The sequence below is a fragment of the Salmo salar genome, chromosome ssa01 (assembly GCF_905237065.1).
Source record: "Salmo salar chromosome ssa01, Ssal_v3.1, whole genome shotgun sequence".
In the NCBI taxonomy this organism is placed as follows: Eukaryota; Metazoa; Chordata; class Actinopteri; order Salmoniformes; family Salmonidae; genus Salmo; species Salmo salar.
In genome coordinates this window covers 17,654,077-17,678,013 of record NC_059442.1, presented here as the reverse complement: position 1 = coordinate 17,678,013, position 23,937 = coordinate 17,654,077, and the positions used below count along the sequence as shown (strand labels likewise).

Sequence of the window (23,937 nt, the reverse complement as noted above, 5' to 3'; positions counted from 1 at the left end):
TCACTACAGACAACCTGGTTAAAATCAAGACTGTATCACAACTGGCCGTGATTGGGAGTCCCATAGGGCGGTGCACAATTGGCCCAGCGTCGTCCAAGTTTGGCCGGTGTAGGCTGTCATTGTAAATAAGAATTTGTTCTTAACTGACTTGCCTAGTTAAATAAAGGTAAAAATATTGGACTCACCTGGACTCCTTCACTTCGTTGATTGCCCCTATATATATATATATATATATATATCTGTTTGATCCCAGTGTCAGCATTAATGCCGTTTTGTTTCCCCTGTTCAAACGCTGTCTGTGTTTTGTTTCATGTCCGTTATTTATTAAAATGTTCACTCCCTGTACTTGCTTCTCGTCTCCCAGCGTCTGTCCTTACACTCAAACTACTTTCAGAATATCCACTTATATGTAGCACAAACTTTCGTTTGTTCATTTTCATCTCACGTTATTTCACATTAGTTTTCAATGTTTATTTTCAATAGCTCCTTGGTCATGTGACCTACAACCTTCAAACTACTTTCAGAACATCCACTCACTAGCCTTATATATTGCACACCCCTTTGTTCGTCCATTTTCATCTCAGGTGATATTACATGCATTTTTCTGTTTTTAAAACCTGTTAGGGCTAGGGGGCAGCATTTGCACGTCTGGATAAAAAAAATGTACCCGATTTAATCTGGTTACTAATCCTACCCAGTAACTAGAATATGCATATACTTATTATATATGGATAGAAAACACTCTAAAGTTTCTAAAACTGTTTGAATGGTGTCTGTGAGTATAACAGAACTCATTTGGCAGGCAAAACCCTGAGACATTTTCTGACAGGAAGTGGATACCTGATGTGTTGTATTGACTTTAAACCTATCCCATTGAAAAACACAGGGGCTGAGGAATATTTTGGCACTTCCTATTGCTTCCACTAGATGTCACCAGCCTTTACAAAGTGTTTTGAGTCTTCTGGAGGGAGATCTGACCGAACAAGAGCCATGGAACGATGATGTCCCATTAGACACCTGGCGCGCGAGTTCATGTTGGGTACCCTCGTTCCAATACGTTATAAAAGAGTATGCATTCGTCCACCTTGAATATTATTCATGTTCTGGTTAAAAAAGGCCCTAATGATTCATGCTATACAACGTTTGACATGTTTGAACGAACGTAAATATATTTTTTCCCCTCGTTCATGACGAGAAGTCCGGCTGGCTTAGATCATGTGCTAACAAGACGGAGATTTTTGGACATAAATGATGAACTTTTTTGAACAAAACTACATTCGTTATGGACCTGTGATACCTGGAAGTGACATCTGATGAAGAGAATCAAAGGTAATGGATTATTTACGTAGTATTTTCGATTTTAGATCTCCCCAACATGACGTCTAGTCTGTATCGCAACGCGTATTTTTCTGGGCGCAGTGCTCAGATTATTGCAAAGTGTGATTTCCCAGTAAGGTTATTTTTAAATCTGGCAAGTTGATTGCGTTCAAGAGATGTAAATCTATAATTCTTTAAATGACAATATAATATTTTACCAATGTTTTCTAATTTTAATTATTTAATTTTGTTACGCTGACTTGACTGCCGGTTATTGGAGGGAAACGATTTCCTCAACATCAATGCCATAGTAAAACGCTGTTTTTGGATATAAATATGAACTTGATAGAACTAAAAATGCATGCATTGTCTAACATAATGTCCTAGGAGTGTCATCTGATGGAGATTGTAAAAGGTTAGTGCATCATTTTAGCTGGTTTTATGGTTTTGGTGACCCTGTCTTTGACTTGACAAAACATTACACACAACTCTTGTAAATGTACTGTCCTAACATACTCTAAATTTATGCTTTCGCCGTAAAACCTTTTTGAAATCGTAAAACGTGGTTAGATTAAGGAGATGTTTATCTTTCAAAGGGTGTAAAATAGTTGTATGTTTGAAAAATTTGAATTTTGACATTTATTTGGATTCAAATTTGCCGCTCTTGAAATGCACCTGCTGTTGATGGAGTGCACCACGGGTGGCACGCTAGCGTCCCACCTAGCCCATAGAGGTTAATTGTTTCGAATTTCAATAGCTCTCTGGTCATGTGACCTTCAACCTGCTGTCAGAATATCCACTCACAAGCTTTATACATTGCACACACTTTTGTTTGTCCATTTTCATCTCACACGATTTTATATATTTTTCAAACTTTCACATTTCAATAGCTCCTTGGTCATGTGACCTACTGGACTCAAACAAGGTTCAGAATGTCCACTGACTACCCCTCTATATTCCACACCCTTTAGTATGTCCATTTTCATCTCACAAGGTTTTACATGAAGTTAACGTTTTTAATTTCAATAGTTCCCTGGTCGTGTGCCCTACAACCCTCAAACTACTTCAAAGTATTTTTACTTAGTTACTTTACTCCACTGCATAGTGTATACAAGATACATAAGTCACAAGTACACTTTCATATAAAAGCCATACTGTTAGTGGCTCTCTTGGTTTTAAGACATAAACACTGGAGTCTGAACCCTGATGACAGTACTGCATATTCATTGTCCAGTGGGTGTTTGAGATCCAAAATGATTGTTTTTACCCTCTAACGTGTGCAATCTTTGTAAATGTCTCACAGCCTTTTGGGCCTTCCCTACAATTGTACCACTGACCTGCACACCTCTGTAGTCCTGGGAATTCTGACTTGCCCACGAGGGAGCAAAACCAGGCAACTTCACTAAATGTTAAGACAGGCTTAATAAAACATCTGTAAAACAGATCATCATTCAGCCGTCTAAGTTTGCACAGGAAGCACATGTTCATTTGGATGACACATCAGAAAACCACCTTAATTAATAATACATGGGAGGTTACAACTGGACAGACAGGTCTGAAAACAACTTTTTGCCCTTAGTGCCAAGGTACTACATGCACAGTAGACTTGAAACAATTGTAGATATTGTAGACAGAATAGGTAGGCATACTGCCCCTCCTCCTGGACAAGAGTTGTCAGACCAGGCCTTCTGATATTTTCTGTGTAACTAAACCCTTACTGGTGAAGTCAGGACTCAGACACAAGGTTGGTTGACTTCAGTAGTCTTGGTTTTATTTGGCCAGGTAGAGAAGAACTATAGCCCTAGCAGGCAAACAGAACAAGGACAAAACCTTCCCCAACACACACACACACACACACACGTGAAACACAGAGAAGACACCTCACTCCATCTTTCTGTGTTTTGAACTCAAACACCTATTTCTTACAAGCAGCAAGCACTGCTTTGTCGATCTCAGGTAAGTAATGTTGCTGCACATTCCTTAAAAACAGATCCAGCAAAACGATGTTTGATTACGGCACACTATGGTTCACAAAGGAAGAACTTCTGAAACCGTTCATAAGTGCTGATTCTCTTGAAACAAGGTAGGTTTCTGACGATGTGCTTGAAAATTAAACAGGTATTGAACAGAGAAAGGACATAGAACTTACCGGAACATCCATAACAATGCAGTCAGGCTTTTTATTGAGAAAGAAAAACACATGCACGGGCATGAAACGCACAGGCATGGAACACCCACCCCACACACACAGGCATGGAACACCCACCCCACACACACAGGCATGGAACACCCACCCCACACACACAGGCATGGAACACCCACCCCACACACACAGGCATGGAACACCCACCCCACACACACAGGCATGGAACACCCACCCCACACACAGGGGAGAAGAGGCATTTGTATCCTACTCTACACAAACTGCACTACCGCTGGCGAGTTTATTAAAGCCGAGGCCACATTATTTGACAATAAAGTAACGGTCTCTTAAAAGACTCTACAGTCCCAGTCAGACAGAGGGTGGTCATTATCGGGCCATGCTGCAAAGTTAGAAGGAAGGAGAAATCTAACCTTCAGCCTAACCCTAATTAAGATGTTGCTGATATAGCCAATTTTCTCTTTGCAGCATGACCATCTAGTGAGAACACCAGTGAAGTGCCAATACTGATGACCTGGGGTCAGGGGTCAGGTCAGAAGAGGTCACACATTATATGACAGAGAACTGGATGCCATGTTTGTTGAGGCGCTCCACCAGCGTTGTTCTGGCAAAAGCTGCTCCTGGGGTGTACACACCACCCCTAAAGAGAGAAACAGAGCGACAGAACGGGAGAGAGGGAAAGAAAATGCATGTAATACAGTACCCTGGTTGTATGCGTGTGTGTGTGTGTGTGTGTGTGTGTGACTCACTTCTTGGGGAGGGCTGTGGGTTCGTTCAGGATGGTGATGGCAGCCTGTACCATGGCGATGGGCGTGGCCACATAGCCTGCCTCTGAAACAGGGAGAGAAGCATTGTGTTCAACCCAGCAGCGGCCGCAGGTTAGGTGGAGTAGGGGTTAATAAATAGTCCTTGGACTAGTGTGTTTGTGTGGGTGTGTATTTAAGTACCTGGTCCTTGGACTAGTGTGCGGATCTTAGCGTTGGGTCGTCCCTGGCTGGGGTCCTGTCCCTCAGTGTAGCCCTCTCCATAGAACGCAAACTGGAAGGATGAACCCTCCATCTGAGACACACACAAACACACCAATCATTGACTAGAAGGACCAACCTCCAGCTGAGTGACAAACACACCAATCAATGTCAATTTCACAAACAAATTAAAGTTCAACATACAGGTAGATGTTACTCATACATTTTAACAATACACATCTCTCAAGAGATGCAAAAACTGTACCTGCTTTCTGGTTGGTCCATCCTTGGAGAAGAAACCAAAGGAGAAAAACTCTGGAAACTAAATACAGAAGAGAAAGACAGGTTTTAGGTTTTCCGTGTGTGTGTCTATAACAATGTGTCTGTCAGTGTGTCCTAGTTCACCTTAATCAGCAGGTTTCGTCCAAAGTCGAATTTGACCAGGAACCAGAACATCATCCCGGCGAATAGCATCTTGACGATGTTGGCCACACCTCCTACTCCTGCATATGCACCATACTGGACCTGGGGTCAGACAAAGGTCAAACAGAGGTCTCTCCCAAACCACCCACTTGTCCCTACCAACTCACTGGGAAGGGCCCTCCATTGTCACATGTTGCTGACAAAACTCAGAGGGTGAATTCCAGAGAGTGGCGAGGGGATCAATAAACCAATGACTGGACACAATCGTTCAATTAAAAAATAAAACAGCATGAAATTCCCTGTTGTTTTACAAGATATAAAATAGTTAAACTTTTAATTTGGGAGGCATTTCATTTGTTACTTTTGTCAAGCCTTGAAATTAGACAAACAAATGTATGTGACATAATTAGGCACCCCTCTCCATTCTTTTGTATTAAATTGCACAAATCCAAACATATCGCGGTGCACTTTGCTCTTGAGACGACAACCTTGATGGCCTGGCTGAAGTGACTATCGGAAGGTTAAATTAGCCCCTACACACCATGTGTGTCAAACTCATTTCACAGAGGGTGGAGTGTCTGTGTGTTTTAGTTTTTTCCTTTCAATTAAGACCTAGACAACCAGGTGAGGGGAGTTCCTTACTAATTAGTGACCTTAATTCATCAATCAAGTACAAGGGAGGAGAAAACACGCAGACACTCGTGCCTCTGGAATGAGTTTGACACGTGCTCTACACCCTCAATTTTCACTCCCTAAGCTTTGGCATGGTTGTGCATAGGACAGAGGCTCGCGGGAACGTGCAAATGGAGGGGCGAGAGGGGGATTTGGTATTTAGGCGAGGTTCTTAAACATGGACTTTTCCTCAACAGGCCCCATGTCTCATCCTTACAAATGTTAAACATAAATAAGGCTTACATAAACAAAATGTACTCAATTATCCCTTGTAACAAAGTTTGTAGCACACAGTATTCAAGTCATTACTCTGATATCCTATCCACACTAGCATTTATTAGGATACATTCCATTTCAAAACTAAGTTTGAACATTAGAGCCACAACACAAAATGGCACTGTGCTCATGACATCAAGAATACACATTGATCGGTGCGTGCGTGTATGTAGTGTATTTGTGTGACATACAGGTGTTTCCTGGTGTTCCTCCAGGAGAAAGCGTTGAGATCTCTTCACCACCGAGGGGTCAGCTCCCATGAACGGGACTGCATACTGCTGAACCTCATTACTATAGAACAGGGCACTCCTATTCACACAAACAAACAATAGAAAGTAACGTTATCCAACATGCACACAGATGCACGAGCAAACACACAAACACACACAGGTCCCTGTACCTGCGTTTGATCTTTGAGCCCACCACAGGGAGAGGTTTGTGTCCAAACTTCTTCCTGAGGCTCCGCAGCTTTCCGCTGTCAGCAAAACCATAGATGGCCGACTTCCATGTCCCGTCATTGATAGATCCACCCTGAGACAGAGAGAGACAACCGAATATCAACAAACATTCTTTAATCAAGATTGTACCTAATAATGTTACAAGGATGAAGCAGGGATTACAAGGATGAGGCAGGGGCAGTGTGAGGGTTTATGGGTAATGGAGTCTTACCTCAGGTCCTGTGCTAGCTGTCAGGAAGCTCTCCACAGCTGTAAGTGTCCCTGTGGCGAGAGACACACAAATGTGACAAACACCCAATGGAGAGCACACACATACAGATAAAGTAAACTAACACAAACACACCTTTGAATTGTTCCCTGGTGTAGAGGACTCCCATGTCTGCAGGTATGGAGTCAAAGCCACAAGCCCCCACGATGTACACTCCTTTATCAGCTGCCTGGCTGTTGTAATTCAACTGCATACTCTCTAGGAACTACACAAACACACCTCTGTATTGGGCTGTTGCAGTGGTTGAGCATGTGATTTTATTGATGTTGAAGAGAAAACAGGCAGGGTAGGCTGAAATATTTAAGAGGACAGCATGGTGTCCAGCAACCTTCCCATTTAACTTAATGGTGTGTGTGAGATATTGTTTCTACCTATCAAGCCCTGTCTGGTCTACGGGAGTGATAGGGTGTAGAGGGTTGATTAGGGGTTGAGGCCTGGTGACTTTGTTGTTGCGTTGTCTTACCTGGGGTTCCCCACAGATGTCAATGCAGTGCGCGCTGTTCTCCACGCATGCCTTCACCACAGGCTCACCCCAGAACCTGTACTACACACACAGCATTATCATGTAAAATATGACACCTCACTAAGGTGGTGGTGTTTGTTACTACAGCAAAAACTCTTAGTTGAAGTCGGAAGTTTACATACACTTAGGTTGTAGTCATTAAAACTTGTTTTTCAACCATTCCACAAATTTCTTGTTAACTTCATTGGGATAGGGGGCAGCTTGGATGAAAAGCGTGCCCAGAGTAAATTGTCTGTTACTCATGCCCAGAAGCCAGGATATGCATATCCTAGATTTGGATAGAAAACACTAAAGTTTCCAAAACTGTTAAAATAATGTCTGAGTATAGCAGAACTCATATGGCAGGCAAAAACCTGAGAAAAATCCAACCAGGAAGTGGGAAATCTGAGGTTTGTATTTTTTTTTTTAAAGTGATTGCCTATCCAATATCCTGTGTCTGTGGGGTCAGCTTGCACTTCTTAAGGCTTCCAGTAGAAGTCAAGTCTTTAGAAGTTGTTTCAGGCTTGTATTGTGAAAGGGGATCGAATAAGAGCTGTTTCAACAAGTGGTCAAGCTGAAAGACATTGGTTTAGTCTCGCGCATGGCCGTGAGTGCGACGCTCGTTCTCTTTCCCTTCTAATGACAAGGGAATTGTCCGGTTGGAATATTATTGAAGATTTATGATAAAAACATCCTAAAGATTGATTATATACATCGTTTGACATGTTTCTAAGAACTTTAATGGAACTTTGACTTTGTGCATTTGGGTTACTGGACTAAAACGTGAACAAAAAGGAGGTCTTTATCGAACAAAACAAACATTTATTGTCTTACATGGAGACCTGGGAGTGCCATCAGATGAAGATCAAAGGTAAGTGATTCATTTTAACACTATTTCTGACTTTTGTGACACCTCTCCTTGGTTGGAAAATGGCTGTATGGTTTTGTGTGGCTAGGCACTGACCTAACATAATCGCAAGGTGTGCTTTCGCCGTAAAGCCTTTCTGAAATCGGACACAACGGCTGGATTAACAAGAAGTTTATCTTTAATCTTATGTGTAACACTTGTATCTTTCATCAATGTTTATGATGACTATTTATGCAATTTGATGTGGCTCTCTGCAATTTCACCGGATGTTTGTTTGAGACAATGCATTTCTGAACATAACATGCCAATTTCAAATGAGGTTTTTGGACATAAAGATTAACTTTATCGAACAAAACACACATTTGTCGTCTAACATGGAGTCCTGGGAGTGCCATCAGATGAAGATCAAAAGTTAGTGATTAATTTTAACGCTATTTTTTGACACCGCTCCTTCTTTGGAAAATGGTTGTATGGTATTCTGTGGCAAGGTGCTGACCTAACATAATCGCTGTTGGCGAGGTGGGACGCTCACGTCCCAAATGATCCCAGAGAGGTTAACAAACTATAGTTTTGGCAAGTCGGTTAGGACATCTGCATTTTCCCAACAATTGTTGGAAACAGGTACAAAAAAGTGTCTATATCCACAGTAAAACGAGTCCTATATCGACATAACCTGAGAGACCGCTCAGCAAGGAAGAAGCCACTGCTCCAAAATTGCCATAAAAAAGCCAGACTACAGATTGCAACTGCACATGGGGACAAAGATCGTACTTTTGGAGAAATGTCCTCTGGTCTGATGAAACAAAAATAGAACGGTTTTGCCATAATGACCATCATTATGTTTGGAGGAAAAAGGGGGATGCTTGCAAGCCAAAGAACACCATCCCAACCGTGAAGTACGGGGTGGCAGCATCATGTCGTGGGGGTGCTTTGCTGCAGGAGGGACTGGTGCACTTCACAAAATAGATGGTATCATGAGGAAGGAAAATTATGTGGATAAGTTGAAGCAACATCTCAAGACATCAGTCAGGAAGTTAAAGCTTGGTCGCAAATGGGTCTTCCAAATGGACAATGACCCCAAGCATACTTCCAAAGTTGTGGCAAAATGGCTTAAGGACAACAAAGTCAAGGTATTGGAGTGGCCATCACAAAGCCCTGACCTCAATCCCATAGAAAATCTGTGGGAAGAACTGAAAAAGCGTGCGAGCAAGGAGGCCTACAAACCTGACTCAGTTACACCAGCTCTGTCAGGAGGAATGGGACAAAATTCACCCAACTTATTGTGGGACGCTTGTGGATGGCTATCTGAAATGTTTGACCCAAGTTAAACAATTTAAAGGCAAAGCTACCAAATGCTAATTGAGTGTATGTAAACTTCTGACCCACTGGGAATGTGATGAAAGAAATAAAAAATTCGCTCTACAATTATTCTGACATTTCACATTCTTAAAATAAAGTGGTGATCCTAACTGACCTAAGACATGGAATTTTTACTAGGACTAAATGTCAGGAATTGTGAAAAAGGAGTTTAAATGTATTTGGCTAAGGTTTATGTAAACTTCTGACTTCAACTGTACACACACACACACAAAAGTTTGTGGTAACTTAGAAATGTCCTTGTTTTCCATGAAAACATACATTAAATTAGTTGGAAAATGAATAGGAAATATAGTGAAGACGCTGACAAGGTTATAAATAATGATTTTTAATTGAAATCATAATTGTGTCCTTCAAATTTTGCTTTTGTAAAAAAAAAAAGAATCCTCCATTTGCAGCAATTACAGCCTTGCAGACCTTTGGCATTCTAGTTGTCAATTTGTTGAGGTAAACTGAAGAGATTTCCCCCCCCATGCTTCCTGAAGCAACTCCCACAAGTTGGATTGGCTTGATGGGCACTTACGTACCATACGGTCAAGCTGCTCCCACAACTGCTCAATAGGGTTGAGATCCGGTGACTGTGCTGGCCACTCCATTATAGACAGAAAACTAGCTGACTGCTTCTTCCCTAAATAGTTATTGCATAGTTTAGAGCTGTGCTTTGGGTCATTGTCCTGTTATAAGAGGAGATTGGCTCCAATTAAGCACCATCCTCAGGGTATGGCATGGCGTTGCAAAATGGAGCCTTCCTTCTTCAAGATCCCTTTTACCCTGTACAAATATCCCACTTTACCAACACCAAAGCACCCCCAGACAATCACATTGCCTCCACCAAGCTAGACAGATGGCGTCAAGCACTCCTCCAGCATCTTGTCATTTTTTCTGCGTCTCACGAATGTTCTTCCTTGTGCACCTCAAATTTCATCTGTCCATAACACTTTTTTTCCAATCTTCCTCTGTCCAGTGTCTGTGTTCTTTTGCCCATCTTAATCTTTTATTTTTATTGGCCAGTCTGAGATATGGCTTTTTCTTTGCAATTCTGCCTAGAAGTCCAGCATCCCGGAGTCGCCTCTTCACTGTTGACGTTGAGACTGGTGTTTTGCTGGTACTATTTAATGAAGCTACCAGTTGAGGACTTGTGAGGCATCTGTTTCTCAAACTAGACACTCTAATGTACTTGTCCTCTTGCTCAGTTGTGCACCGGGGCCTCCCACTCCCCTTTCTATTCTGGCTAGAGCCAGTTTGTGCTGCTCTGTGAAGGGAATAGTACACAGCGTTGTACGAGATCTTCCGTTTCTTGGCAATTTCTCGCATGGAATATCCTTCATTTCTCAGAAGAATAGACTGAGGAGTTTCAGAAGAAAGTGCTTTGTTTCTTGCCATTTTGAGCCTGTAATCAAACCCACAAATGCTGATGCTCCAGATACTCAACTAGTCTAAAGAAGGCCAGTTTTATTGCTTCTTTAAATCAGTACAACATTTTTCAGCTGTGCTAACATAATTGCAAAAGGGTTTTCTAATGATCAATTAGCCTTTTAAAATTATAAACTTGGATTAGCTAACAACTTGCCATTGGAACACAGGAGTGATGGTTGCTGATAATGGGCCTCTGTACACCTATGTAGATTTTCCATTTTAAAGAATCTGCCATTTCCAACTACAATAAGTAATTTACAACATTAACAATGTCTACACTGTAATTCTGATCAATTTGATGTTATTTTAAAAATGGACAACAAAAAAAAAGTGTTTTTCTTTCAAAAACAAGGACATTCCTAAACCACACACACACCCTAGTGGTTAGAGCGTTGGCCTGTAACTGAAAGGATTCAAGATCAAATCCCTGAGCTGACAAGATAAAAATATGTCATTCTGCCCCTGAACAAGGCAGTTAACCCACTGTTCCTAGGCCATCATTGAAAATAAGAATTTGTTCCTAACTGACTTGCCTAGTTAAATAAAAAGGTAAAATACAAATAAAAACAATTCAGAAAGTTCAGACCCATTGACTTTTTCCACATGTTGTAACATTACAGCCTTATTCTAAAATTGATTAAATTGTTTTTCCTCAATCTACACACAATACCCTATAATAACAAAGCAAAAACATGTTTTACATTTTTTTTAAAAACAAATAACTTATTTACATAAGTATTCAGACCCTCTGCTATGAGACTTAATTGAGCTCAGGTGCATCCTGTTTCCATTGATCATCCTTGAGGTGTTCCTACAACTTGATTAGAGTTCACCTGTGGTAAATTCAATTGATTGGACATGATTTGAAAAGGCTCACACCTGTCTATATGAAGGTCCCACAGTTGACAGTGCATGTCAGAGCAAAGACCGAGCCATGAGGTCGAAGGAATTGTCCGTAGAGCTCCTAGACAGGATTATGCTGAGGCACACGTCAGGGGAAGGGTACTAGAAAATATCTGCAGCATTGAAGGTCCACAAGAACACAGTGGCCTACATCATTTTTAAATGAAAGATGTTTGGAACCACCAAGACTCTTCTTAGAGCTGGGTGCTCTGCCAAACTGAGCAATCGGGGGAGAAGGGCCTTGGTCAGGGAGGTGACCAAGAACGCGATGTTCACTCTGACAGAGCTTCAGAGTTCCTCTGCAGAGATGGGGAGCCTTGCAGAAGGACAACCATCTCTGCAGCACTCCACCAATTAGGCCTTTATGGTAGAGTGGCCAGACAGAAGCCACTCCTCAATAAAAGGCACATGACAGCCTGCATGGAGTTTGCTAAAAGGCACCTAAAGGACTCTGACCATGAGAAACAGATTGAACTCTTTGGCCTCAATGCCAAGCATCAAGTCTGGAGGAAACCTGGCACCATCCCTACGGTGAAGTATGGTGGTGGCAGCATCATGCTGTGGGGATGTTTTCAGCAGCAGGGACTGGGAGACTAGTCAGGATCGAGGTAAAGATGAATGGAGCAAAGTATAGAGAGATCCTTGATGAAAATCTGCTCCAGAGCACTCAGGACGGGGTGAAGGTTTACCTTATAACAGGACAACAACCTTAGGCACACAGCCACGACAACACAGGAGTGGCTTCGGGACAAGTCTCTGAATGTCCCAGCCAGAGCCTGGACTTGAACCCAATCGAACATCTCTGGAGAGACCTGAAAATAGCTGTGCAGCAACACTTCCCATCCAACCTGACAGAGCTCAATGGAAGAAACTCCCCAAATACAGGTGCGCCACGCTTGTAGCGTGATACCCAAGAAGACTCGAGGCTGTAATTGCTGTCAAAGGTGCTTCAACAAAGTCCTGAGTAAAGGGTCTGAATACGTATGTAAATGTATATTTCAGTTTTTTTTTTTATACATTTGCAAACATTTCTAACAACTTGTTTTTGCTTCATCATTATGGGGTATTGTGTGTAGTTTGAGAGAAAAAAATATTTAATGTGTGTGTATGAACACACACATATATACATACTGGACTATGCCACCTCATGTTACAGTCACAGGTATCCTTTTCCTCTGGACTGGCTAATCGTGTGCGTATGCGTGCTGACATACAGTACAAGGTGCACTGGTGATCGCCACCGTCATCATTGCTGGCGTTTCACAAGTTGCAAAGTCATGTCCTCACTGCTATCAGACCACATTCTGCAGCCCCATGGCACAACAGGAGGGCAGAGTGGAGATCAGGTCTGACATCAAAACACTCTTCCATACTAATATCTGGATTCTAACAATGGAAGAGGCAGCATTGATATCCTTCTTCATTTCTGACAATCACACTCATTGTGTCTCTGCAGCACTTACAGTATGTGTGTGTGTGTGTGTGTGTGTGCTGTGTGGCATCTCCACAGTCAGTACTTACTGGCCCCACACAGTTGAGAACAATAACAGCCTGTTTGCACATGGCGGCCAGAGAATCAGGCTCTCCCACATCAGCCACAATGACCTCCACCGCGGTCCTCAGCTCTGGCTTACCTGAAATACACAGCAGAGGACTCGGTCATTTCACCATTATATTATTAACATATTTACAAATACAACACACTTCATTATGTGTTGAACAAACTACAATATATTGTACAACAATGATCTGGTTTAAAATAGCTCAGTGACCAAAATGTAATTGGGTGGGCCAGTGTGGCTGACCCATGTTTGGCAGATCCCTGAATTGAATTCTGTATGTGTAGCCTATCCTTCACAGTACAACATTGCTATCTGTTTTTACCCCCAAGCCTCTGTCACTGTTTCCTTCAATCTAGTCCAGATAGATTTCTAAGTGTTAAAGTGTGTCACCTCTTGGAAAATTAGTCTGAATGAGGACTAAAAGAAAACCTAATATAATCAGCCTTTTTTATTCTGGTTCAATAAAGTACCTTTGAAGAGTATCATGAACAGTTATCTTTCCTGTGCAGTTTTGCATTAGCCCCCAGTATAAGTTATATGCGGTACACTACTAGCCTACTGTAATTACCAAACATGAACTGCTGTAAGTTATGCACACACTGAATGCACACACTGAATGCTGTGCCATATACTTGACATAGCCATAACAGATAGGAAAATACTGCCTGATTGAAATCTCAATGATGGAGGAAAAACAAGGGGTCAGTAGACGGATGAACGACTACAAAACAATGCAGTCACAATGTACACAAGTGCCAAACTAGGCTGTGTCTGTTGCATATTCCAAACGAACTCTCTAAAGTACCTGAGAATGCGTATTATTTTGCCATATAACCCATGACAATTGTGTCTAAAATGGCAACCTGGCCACGGCTTTAGAGCAGTAGACAGAGTCACCATTGAGGCCAGGGGTGGGAAGGTAGAGGCTAAAACCCTGTTGGGGTATTTTCCATCAGCTGTTGGCGAGGGCTATCCCAGGAGGGCAGCAAGAACAGCTCCATTCTCCTAATCTCAACCCTATTAGAACCCATCCCTTTCCTGGCAAGCCAGCCACTCACTAATTAAAAACTGAATTAAGACTGAATGTATTAAGTGTTGCGTAGAGCAACTTTGTAGAGTGTAAGCTATCTGGTCTAACAACATATTTCCAGCAACCACAACTACTGAAACACATAAGTGACTAAATCAAATGAAATTTTATTGGTCACATACACATGTTTAGCAGATGTTATTGTGAGTGTAGGGAAATGCGTGTTTCTAGCTGTAACAGTGCAGTTATATCTAACAATTTCACAACAATACACACTCATCTAAAGTAAAGTAATGGAATTAATATATACATTTATGTCTGTGCACTTGAGTTATATTTTTTTCGAAGTCTATGGCATACTGAGTGCAATGCAAGTGCAGAACATCCTTGGTCAAAACAAGGTTAAATTATAATTGATACAGTGACTCCTTGTTCCAAGTTAGATCAGGTGAGTTTGCTGGCTGGCACTGGCACGACACAGTAGACACACAGTGTGACACCCAGCTAGCAAACTTCCTTGAATCCCTCTGTGAAATCCAATGACAATGCACAATGGTGTCAGTCAGCTAACTAGACCAAAGATCCTCTCTGTCTTGACATATCCAGATTTAACTAATTCAATGTGTAACAAACTGTATTAGCTAGTTTGCTAAGGTTACATGTCAATGAGGCCAGTAACGTTACGTACCGAGGGCTCCGGCGGCCTGCTCTAGAACTTTGTCCAGTTTCTGTCTGCTTCTCCCAGCCACAGCCCATTTCAGCGTCCCATTCGGGCCCTCCGACACAATCCTGGCCACCTCTTCAACCACGAACTGCCCGGTGAAACCCGAAGCCCCGAAAATAATAATGTGATAAGGTCTGCTAGAGGAGGTATCCACCTTCGCCATAGTTACAAATAGCTAGTTATACTCAAGGAAACACACAGCACAAGCGGCGAAAACGGGAATAAGCGTACAAGAAACGTGCTTGTACAAGTCATATAGCAAAGCTGTGACTTCCGTAGACGCTGCTGCTGCTTGCTGCTGCTTGCTGCTCGGTCGACGCAATGATCTAATCACCAAAACACCGGTGATGCAAATAGTCTACATGCACAAACTAAGCGTTTTATTTATGCTAGTTTAAAGACATATTTTTGTATTTGTTATAAACATGTTATTTGATCTCATTAACCACCCGATTAGAATACAAACACCAATTAAAGGGAGGAATAAAAAAATAACCAATTGAAACGGTGAGATCAAAAAGTAGGCGTGGTTATACACATTTTTGATTAAGATTGGCTCTCTGTGCTGTCAATCTCTTATTTTGCGTCGTCGCTTGCTAGTGACGTAAAACCATCACTGTAATATGTGCGTTGTGAAATCAACGAGGGTCAACATGTTCAATGTCACTGCATTTTTACAATATTCTGGGAGATGGAAGCTGTCTTTAGATTAAAATAAGATCAACATCAGGACAAACGACGATCTATCTGAGATAAAGTAAGCCCAGTTTTGACGCAATGTATCATACTTGCTGTTGATGATCAGCTTGCCAGATATATCTCTAACGTTAGCCAGCTAGCTAGCTTACTTGCTAAACGTAGCGTTGCAGAGCAGAACGTGTAAGCTAGATACCTATCCAGGCCGATAGCCATATCCAAAATTGTTTGGCAGAAGAACATTAAAATAAACGTTTAGGTTGGTATCTAATGTAGCTAGCTAGCTAGCTACCTACCTAACATTGTATATAGGTAGCTAACTACCTAGCTAAAGTTAGCTAGCTGGCTACCTCAGCTTTTGATATAACGTTAGTAACTAGCTTACTTTACTTCCAAAGTTATCGATCCAATTCGACGATAAATCAGATTATTCACTCAACATCACCAAGTGTATATAAACATAATTTAACGTTGAGAAATAATGTCAAGACACGTGGTGTCGGGCTTGAGTGTAAACTAGCTAGTCACATTCTGTAAAGTGTCGTATTTCACGGACATGTTTTTGTTGACAGTACGCTGGTCCCCATCAACTGTGGCTATCATGAATTTTTTTCTAGTAAACTAGTAGTAAACTAAAATAGTAAACTAAGTTCCCATTGAGTGGTGTCTAACCAAACTATTGCATCCAGAATAATATGTAGTGTTAACCATAGACACTTATTCAGAGCTCTTCCAAATCTCTGCTTCTTCTTCATCATTCACAGGTTGTGACCATCATCCCTCCTCTTGTCATCTGTCCGCCATGTCCACTCAGGCAAGTAAACTGTTTGTGGTAGCGGTGCGGTCTGCATGTTGCCACCCCAGGGCTAGGCCCACCTTGAAGCAGCCTGCCTCTCCCTGTAGCCCCAGGGTCCTGCTCCAGAGACGGACCTTCAGCCTGGACTCGCTTTCCGTCGGCCCCGGCCGGCCACAGCCCCAACAGGCTAGAACAGACCGGGCATCCCCCTCTTCAGCCCCGACCCACAGGAACCTGTCTGCTGTGGCTGTCTCTGTCCAGGTAGAGATACCGGTGGTGTTTTATGGACAAGTAACAATGTGTCCATAACAACAGCAAACCAGTTGTTTCAAAACTGTGGGAAAGCTACTGGGTTTGTGTTTGTTAACAATGTCTTATTGGTTTTGCACAACAGTTGTGCTCGAGCTCTGGGGGCCCGTGTAAATCTTTTTATCTTCCGTATCAACTAGGAAGCTACGTGTTTCTTGGGCTACAGGAATGTGACTGAAAAAGTGCCTCAGGTCTTGAGAAATGAAAAAATTCAACTGATTGGAAGAATGAGTATATCGGTGAACATATGAAGTGGTCAAGGCTACAACGGCGCCAGTGCGTTGAGTGGTGCTTACTCAGGTGTTCAGAAGCACATCAGACCGAGAGCCTAATGCTACTTACTAGGGACGTGACAAATGTATAATTTCTCTTAACGTTTAAAATATCTTTATTTTTTTTTTACATTTAAAGTGATGTGAGTTCACAATCCAGATATGGTTCTACGTATGACCTCTAGGGGCAAAACTGGTAGTCACTAGTTGCCACAGACATAAAGCCAGCAGATTTCTACAATTTCTCTTCTTGAAATTGGATTTTAAACTTAAACACACTGCTAACCTTATGGCTAACCTAAATCAAGACCACAAATAATGTTTTCATGAATTTTAATGAGATAGACAATTTTGACTTTGTGGCTGTGGTAACTTGCAGCATCAGGGAAACAGAAGAGAGTGGTGTTGCAGAACTGCTGTATTTGAAGCATCTTTAATTGAGCCTCTCATTCTCCTTAATTGCTGGCCTCAGCACGTTATTGAACAAGATTACCTGTATAGGATGCTCTGGGGACAGGTCGTCTGAATACTGGACAGCCAATAAATAGGCAGATGCAAACAGATTGTCATCTTTAGTGGATAACAATTCTCGGTTTGAGTTGTATGGTTGCAATATCAACAGTCCCTTATCTCTGAGTCCCTTATCAACTGAGTTGAAATAGTGTGCAGCGCAATGGATATAAGTGCCAGAGTTTCCAATACTCGGTATAGAAAACAGTTGGGCCAGCAACCTCGACCTACAGGTTGTGGCAAAAACATTAGGTTCAGGTACAATCTGCAGTGTTTGAATTTCCAACTTTTTAATTACTGAACAAGTAAATACATTATTGCCAGCACTAAAAAAATGGCAGCATTGCAACACCTATGTATAGAATTGTGAAATGTTACGCTTAACTTGAGAAAATGGCAACCAAATAGGCCTACCAAGAAACATTGATCCGTTAGCTAAAGCAAGGCTAGACATAGCCTGGCACCACAGAAAGCCTATCATTAATTCAATACACATGCAGCCGCATAGGCATGTCACAATTTCAGCACCACGGACAGTGAGCAGTATACTTAATACTTTGTGAGTGGCTGACATGTTAACATTTTTATTTGGGTGGTAGCAAACAGCGACTTTGCGGGGGTTCAGAGAAACTGCATTACGCCAGTGGTGGCCAGTCCTGGGTTGACATAGTCCTGGGTTGAGGCTGGATGGAGCGATGAAGGAAGAGGGGGGAGTGTTCATTGAAGTAGGGAAGATGAAAGGAGAATGTTTGTTGATGTGTCTGTCGTGTGTTTAGGACCAGAGTCGCCCGCTGGGCAGGTATGACTTCCTGGACCTAGGGGAGGTAGAGGAGAACACTCAGAGGGCTCAGCTCTGTAGAACCATCAGAAGGTTCATCATAGACCCAGCCCTGGCCAAACTGGTCACTCACCACCTAGGACCTGACCTGGAGGACAGCAAGGCCGCTATATTTGAATGTAATCCAGGTACGTGCTGCGTCTGTGTGTTCTATGTCATTTGGGACTTAAAATCAAATGTTATTTGTCACGTGAGCCGAATACAACCTTACAGTGAAACGCTTACTTACAAGCCCTTAACCAACAATGCAGTTTTAAGAAAAATACCTAAAAGAAATAAAAGTAACAAATAATTAAAGAGCAGCAGTAAAATAACAATATCGAGGCTATATACGGGGGGGTACCGGTACAGAGTCAATGTGTCAACCGGTTAGTTGAGGTAATATGTACATGTAGGTAGAGTTATTAAAGTGACTATATGCATAGATAATAACACAGAGCAGCAGCAGATTTGTGTTGTAAGTAACAATGAGAGAGGTTTGTGTGTGTGGTCAGTAACAATGGGAGTGTTCATTAGAATGTGTGTGTGTCTCAGGCCCAGGGGTGTTGACTAGGACTCTGCTGAATGCTGGAGCTCAGAGAGTGGTGACGCTAGAGGGAGACAAGTCCTTCCTACCTGACCTGCAGGTGAGTCTACCCAGCCTCGGGCCAGAGTTGTTTTCAGTAGGAGAGTTACATGTCTACACATCTTCATTGTACCAACATTCGTGTGTGTGTGTGTGTGTGTGTGTGTGTAGGCTCTGGAGTGTCTTCTGGATGATCAGCTGGAGGTGGTCCATTGTGATTTCTTCAAGCTGGACCCTATGGGCAGAGGCAGCATGAGACCTCCAGCCATGTACTCTGACAAACTGTTCACTGACCTGGGCATATCAGAGGCAAACTGGACCGATGGTGAGACACACACAGGGAAAAGACGTACAAATACACATTATCAGACTCCCCTTTATTCACCAAGTACATCTATACTAGGGATGCAACGGTACAGTGGGCCCACGGTTCGGTATGTATCACGCTTTGTTGGCAACGGTACCTTTTTATATTTAAGAAAAAAATTAAAACCCATCACCCTTTAAACAATGAACTCTTTATTTTTGCCTAAAGACAAATCAAACTTTCCATTCAGAAAAATGGCAGCATGACTGACTAGGCCTGGTTTCTGTCTCTGCTGTATGAAATCAAGGGGAGAAAAACGTTCAAATTAAAAGTGCTTCTTAGCTTTGACAACCTGTAGCTCTTCATCTCCCAATCTAGTACACGGTGAACCGTCAGAGAGAGGTAGCTTCCGGTACACGGTGAACCGTCAGAGAGGGGTAGCTTTGCGTTGCTCTGGATGTCCAACTATCACTGGAGAGAGCTAGATCCGGTGTCTGTGTCAATTCCTTTTCAATTTCTCTCTGTGTCATAGAGTTTGGGAATTACTTTGCTGCTGAAATGTGTGCGGGAGGGTAAATTGGAACACGGCTAATAAAATTCAGGTGACAAAATCCGAGTCAACCACCGAATAGGGCTGCTATGAATACTCCCACTGCTTTCGTTAATTCTTAGTTTCTGAATTTGTCGCAAATTGTTGTTGGAAGGCAGCAGTGAGAGATTGTGTTTTGGCTAACGAGTGTACTCTCCTTGCTCCAGCTCCACCTGCAAGGGATACGGCTGGGTGATGGCCACGTAAATGACACATCATGTTAGTGTTTCCACTCAAGTAGCCGACAGTGGCAAAGCAATGCTTGCAGACTGTACTTTGTTTGTTTACGGTCTTCTTACCCTCGTCATCGTATTGAACACTGAATCCAAAATGTTTCCACACAGCGGATTTGAAAGACGGCGGTGCCTCTTAAAATGTGCTTCTCTCGGTCTTGCTAGCACTCGCCATTGTCACGTTGGAGCTGAGAGAATATTTGTTTTTTGTTTCCCATCTCTTTGTGGGGCCCCTTTAGGGAGGTTTCTTACTGAGACGTCATTGCAAATCGTCATTGGTTGTTTAAGGGGGAGGGGGTTGCGGTCACTGCGGTTGCCACATTGAGACATTGTTGTGGAGTAAAGTTTGTCAGCCCTCAGGAGCCCCCTAACGGCCCCAAGCGGCACGTGTGGATCGGAATGTACAATGTGTGTGTAGTCTGCAGCGCAATAAGCACGTTTTGGATAAGGACAGGCATACCATAATTCCGCGGTTCATGTGTGCGTCTTGAACCATAGGGGGCGTACTGAAGGGTTCGATAACATACTGTACCGTTGCATCCCTAATCTATACCAGGAATTTGACCTGGTGAAAAGGTGCTGACCACAATAGAACAAACTATCCTGTGTTTATTAACTCTCTCTGTGTGTGTAGAGGTTCCAGTGAAGGTGGTTGGTATATTCCCCCAGCGCATTGAGAGGAGTCAGCTGTGGAAGCTACTGTATGTTCTGTTTGATCGGCTCTCTATCTACCGTTACGGACGAGTAGAGCTCAACATGTTCATCAGTGAGAAGGAATACCTGGTGAGTGCACGCACACAGACTCACTGAGAGGAAATGCAGTAGTGTTTTAACAATGGTGTGGATGGTTTTGTTCTTTCTCTCCCATAGAAACTAATGGCTAAGCCAGGGGACATGTTGAACTACAGAGCGTTTGGAGCTTTATGGCAGATGGCATGCCACATCGAACTGCTACACAAGGTGAGAGGGAAGGGCTATAACTGGAGGACCGGAAATAAGCGGGAGGGGGAGAGAAGTAGATATACCTGGTGGGAAGATTAGGGTGTGTGAGTTAGTAAAGGTAGAACTGGAGGAATGGAAATAAGCGGGAGGGGGAGAGAAGTAGATATACCTGGTGGGAAGATTGGGGGGTGTGTGAGTTAGTAAAGGTAGAACTGGAGGAATGGGAGAGAAGTAGATATACCTGGTGGGAAGATTGGGGGGTGTGTGAGTTAGTAAAGGTAGAACTGGAGGAATGAGGGGAGAGAAGTAGATATACCTGGTGGGAAGATTGGGGGGTGTGTGAGTTAGTAAAGGTAGAACTGGAGGAATGGAAATAAGCGGGAGGGGGAGAGAAGTAGATATACCTGGTGGGATGATTAGGGTGTGTGTGTGTGTTAGTAAAGGTAGAACTGGAGGAATGGAAATAAGCGGGAGGGGGAGAGAAGTAGATATACCTGGTGGGATGATTAGGGTGTGTGTGTGTGTGTGTGTTAGTAAAGGTAGAACTGGAGGAATGGAAATAAGCGGTGAGAGCAGATGTCACAGAGGTTTGACAGTGTCTCTTCTAACAGACGCTTTTCTCTGTGTGTTCTCTTTCAGGAGCCGTGGGCATCGTTTGTGACTTCTTCTAAGTACAAGCTGGCCATTCCAAAGAGCAGAGTAAGGATGCACTGTTCTACCAGCATCATAATGGAACATTCACTTTGTCAGATCCTCCTGTGTTTGAATATACAGTGAAAGACAATATGTCATGTACTGCATATTGGAGACTTGTTACAAATATTGGATAACTGCTAGTTCTGCTCTTCTGTGTGCTTTATATTTTATGATCTTTGCTATTGAGTTAGTCTCTTCTATAAAGCGTGCTGTACCGGCCTAGCTACAACCATTACAAAACACACACAAGGTCTGAACCCTGTCGTTTCCCCCTCCGTCCAGCTTCCTAATGACAACCTGTGTCTGGTGCGAATGACACCTCGCAAGGACCTGTTCTCTGCCTCGCTGACCCCCTCCAATGCAGCCACCCTGGTCATGATGGTCAAACAATGTTTGGCCAAGAGGAAGGCCCGGCTATTAGACCGGCTCAAGTGAGTGGAACACGCGCACACACACACATACACGATCTTGCACAGACCGTTTCAAGTGAGTGCTGTACAAACTTAAATATGATCCTTGTTGGCCACATTGATAATCTAGTCTGCTCTCTCTTTCTCACCCTCATTCTCTCTCCCAGTATGTGGAGTCCAGACAGTGGTCCTAAGCTGCTGAAGGAGATGGGGTTGCAGGAGGATGTACTGACGGGCCATGTCTACCCAGAGGAGTACAAACAGCTGTTTGAACTGGTGGATAAGTCCCAGGAGTTCACCCAGAGCTGGCTGTATGAGGAGGTACTGGAGAACACCCAGAAGGAGGGCTGGATATAGAGACAGCGCCACCACTAGGATTGGAGGGGTAGTGCAGCCAGGCTGTCCGAGGCTACAATTCTAGATAACCCTAAACCCCCAAGTTGTTGGACTGTTGAACCACTCCCAATGTCATGGTTTAGGGTTGTCCTGAGCTGATGAGTTTGGTATTTGATCTTTTAAAAGGGGCAACAGTGTTTGGACTGAGCTCTATGTGAGTGCTGTCCAGTCGAGCCGAAGAGTTGACTGGTGAAAGGCTGCCGATCCTACCCTCATAGGACGTTTTCTTTACGGTTGGTTACGGGTAGCAGCAGAATGGTTACTTTATTGGCAAAGCAAGGTTATAACGAGTCAAGATGTATTTAAACCATTCAATCACATTTTGTCACTGTCATTCATGGGTTTTTAATACTGTAGGCTTTTTGCTAATACAGCACATGAAACTAACTGGGTCATACTAGTATGTGTTTCCTGAAAACCTGATGTTGAATTGCATTGAATACTACATCAGGCAGAAATGAGCGTTTTGAATCACGAAGTTTCCTCACATGACCTCTACAAGCCAGAATGATGAATAAAATATTTTAAAGTACTTTACCGGTTGGTCCTTTTGGAGTTAGGAATGTGAGACAATATATCCACAGGAAAGTGAAATTACATCAACTTTTCAAAGCACTGGTAGAGCGTTGAGATTTCTATCACCTGAAGCATGCGCAGAACCGTGTGAAGCTGTGCACGAGCTTGGCACGTAGACATGCTTCAGGTGATCTAAATCTGGAAGCAATAGCAGCACTTTGAAAAGTTGATGGAATTATACTTTCCTGTGGATATATTGTCTCACATTCCTACCTGCAAAAGGACCAACCGCATGGACAACAAGAAAAGTACATTCAAATGACATTTTATTCAACATTCTGGCTTGTAGAGGTCATGAGAGGAAACGTTCCTGATTCAAACGGTTGTTTCTGCCCGACATAAAATTCAATGTCAGGTTTCCAGGCAATATGTGATAATACCGCTTGAATTGTTTTGTGTATTGGTAACTTTTTAGTGTACATGCATACCATGTCTACATGTATTGACAGTTAATTCAATTATATGTACAGTTTTGGGGTATTAGGACCTCTTCTAAATGGTAAGTACTAAAATGTCTGACCATGTTCAATCACGCATGGTCAGTCAGTGCCATTCTGTATTCACTGATTGTCATCATATGCCTTAGCATTCCAGCTGGATAAAGATAGTTATTTTGTGATTAGAGTACATGAAAAAGCATATTGAATCATTTCATGCTATAACCATTGGAGGAAATGTAATTATCAAAATAAATGTTTTGAATTATACTGGTCGACTGTTTCAAAGGTAATTTATTTAAAATGTATGTATAATTGGTGTGTGTTGCAAATCATGACTGTGGGAGTCTGTGCATTGTTGGTCGACAATGCTGTTTAGAAACCACTAGTATTGTCACAATTTTTGACAAACTGTTTATCCCCGCAATAAAGCATGTGATTCC

At 42.6% G+C, this 23,937-nt stretch overlaps 2 protein-coding genes across 2 annotated transcripts; one reads left to right on the top strand and one right to left on the bottom strand.

The window, feature by feature from the left end:
• Positions 1 to 3,062: 3,062 nt before the first annotated feature.
• LOC106569909 (saccharopine dehydrogenase-like oxidoreductase) lies at positions 3,063 to 15,514 on the bottom strand. Its single transcript, XM_014141677.2, has 12 exons — positions 14,887 to 15,514; positions 13,128 to 13,240; positions 7,004 to 7,084; positions 6,616 to 6,745; positions 6,484 to 6,533; positions 6,215 to 6,345; positions 6,006 to 6,123; positions 4,849 to 4,968; positions 4,709 to 4,765; positions 4,426 to 4,537; positions 4,228 to 4,309; positions 3,063 to 4,118 (listed from the first exon to the last, which is right to left on the bottom strand). The coding sequence occupies exons 1-12, from the start codon at positions 15,083 to 15,085 to the stop codon at positions 4,028 to 4,030; spliced, it is 1,284 nt and encodes a 427-aa protein (XP_013997152.1). The 5' UTR covers positions 15,086 to 15,514; the 3' UTR covers positions 3,063 to 4,027.
• Positions 15,499 to 23,769, top strand: tfb2m (transcription factor B2, mitochondrial). The gene is made up of 10 exons (XM_014141551.2): positions 15,499 to 15,679; positions 16,383 to 16,675; positions 18,282 to 18,471; positions 18,878 to 18,969; positions 19,080 to 19,233; positions 20,672 to 20,820; positions 20,908 to 20,997; positions 21,619 to 21,678; positions 21,958 to 22,106; positions 22,253 to 23,769. Exons 2-10 carry the CDS (start codon positions 16,421 to 16,423, stop codon positions 22,440 to 22,442), a joined length of 1,329 nt encoding a protein of 442 aa, XP_013997026.1. The 5' UTR covers positions 15,499 to 15,679; positions 16,383 to 16,420; the 3' UTR covers positions 22,443 to 23,769.
• The last annotated feature ends 168 nt before the right edge of the window (positions 23,770 to 23,937 follow it).

Bases quoted from the DNA above. Each gene is read 5' to 3' on its own strand.
- LOC106569909 (XM_014141677.2), bottom strand. From the start codon at position 15,085: ATGGCGAAGGTGGATACCTCCTCTAGCAGACCTTATCACATTATTATT. The intron at 6,534-6,615 runs GTGTGTTTGTGT...CTCTCGCCACAG, and splicing joins CACCAGGGAACAATTCAAAG to GGACACTTACAGCTGTGGAG. The intron at 4,969-6,005 runs GTATGTCACACA...GTCTGACCCCAG, and splicing joins AGGAACACCAGGAAACACCT to GTCCAGTATGGTGCATATGC.
- tfb2m (XM_014141551.2), top strand. From the start codon at position 16,421: ATGTCCACTCAGGCAAGTAAACTGTTTGTGGTAGCGGTGCGGTCTGCA. The intron at 18,472-18,877 runs GTACGTGCTGCG...TGTGTGTCTCAG, and splicing joins TATATTTGAATGTAATCCAG to GCCCAGGGGTGTTGACTAGG. The intron at 19,234-20,671 runs GTGAGACACACA...CTGTGTGTGTAG, and splicing joins AGAGGCAAACTGGACCGATG to AGGTTCCAGTGAAGGTGGTT.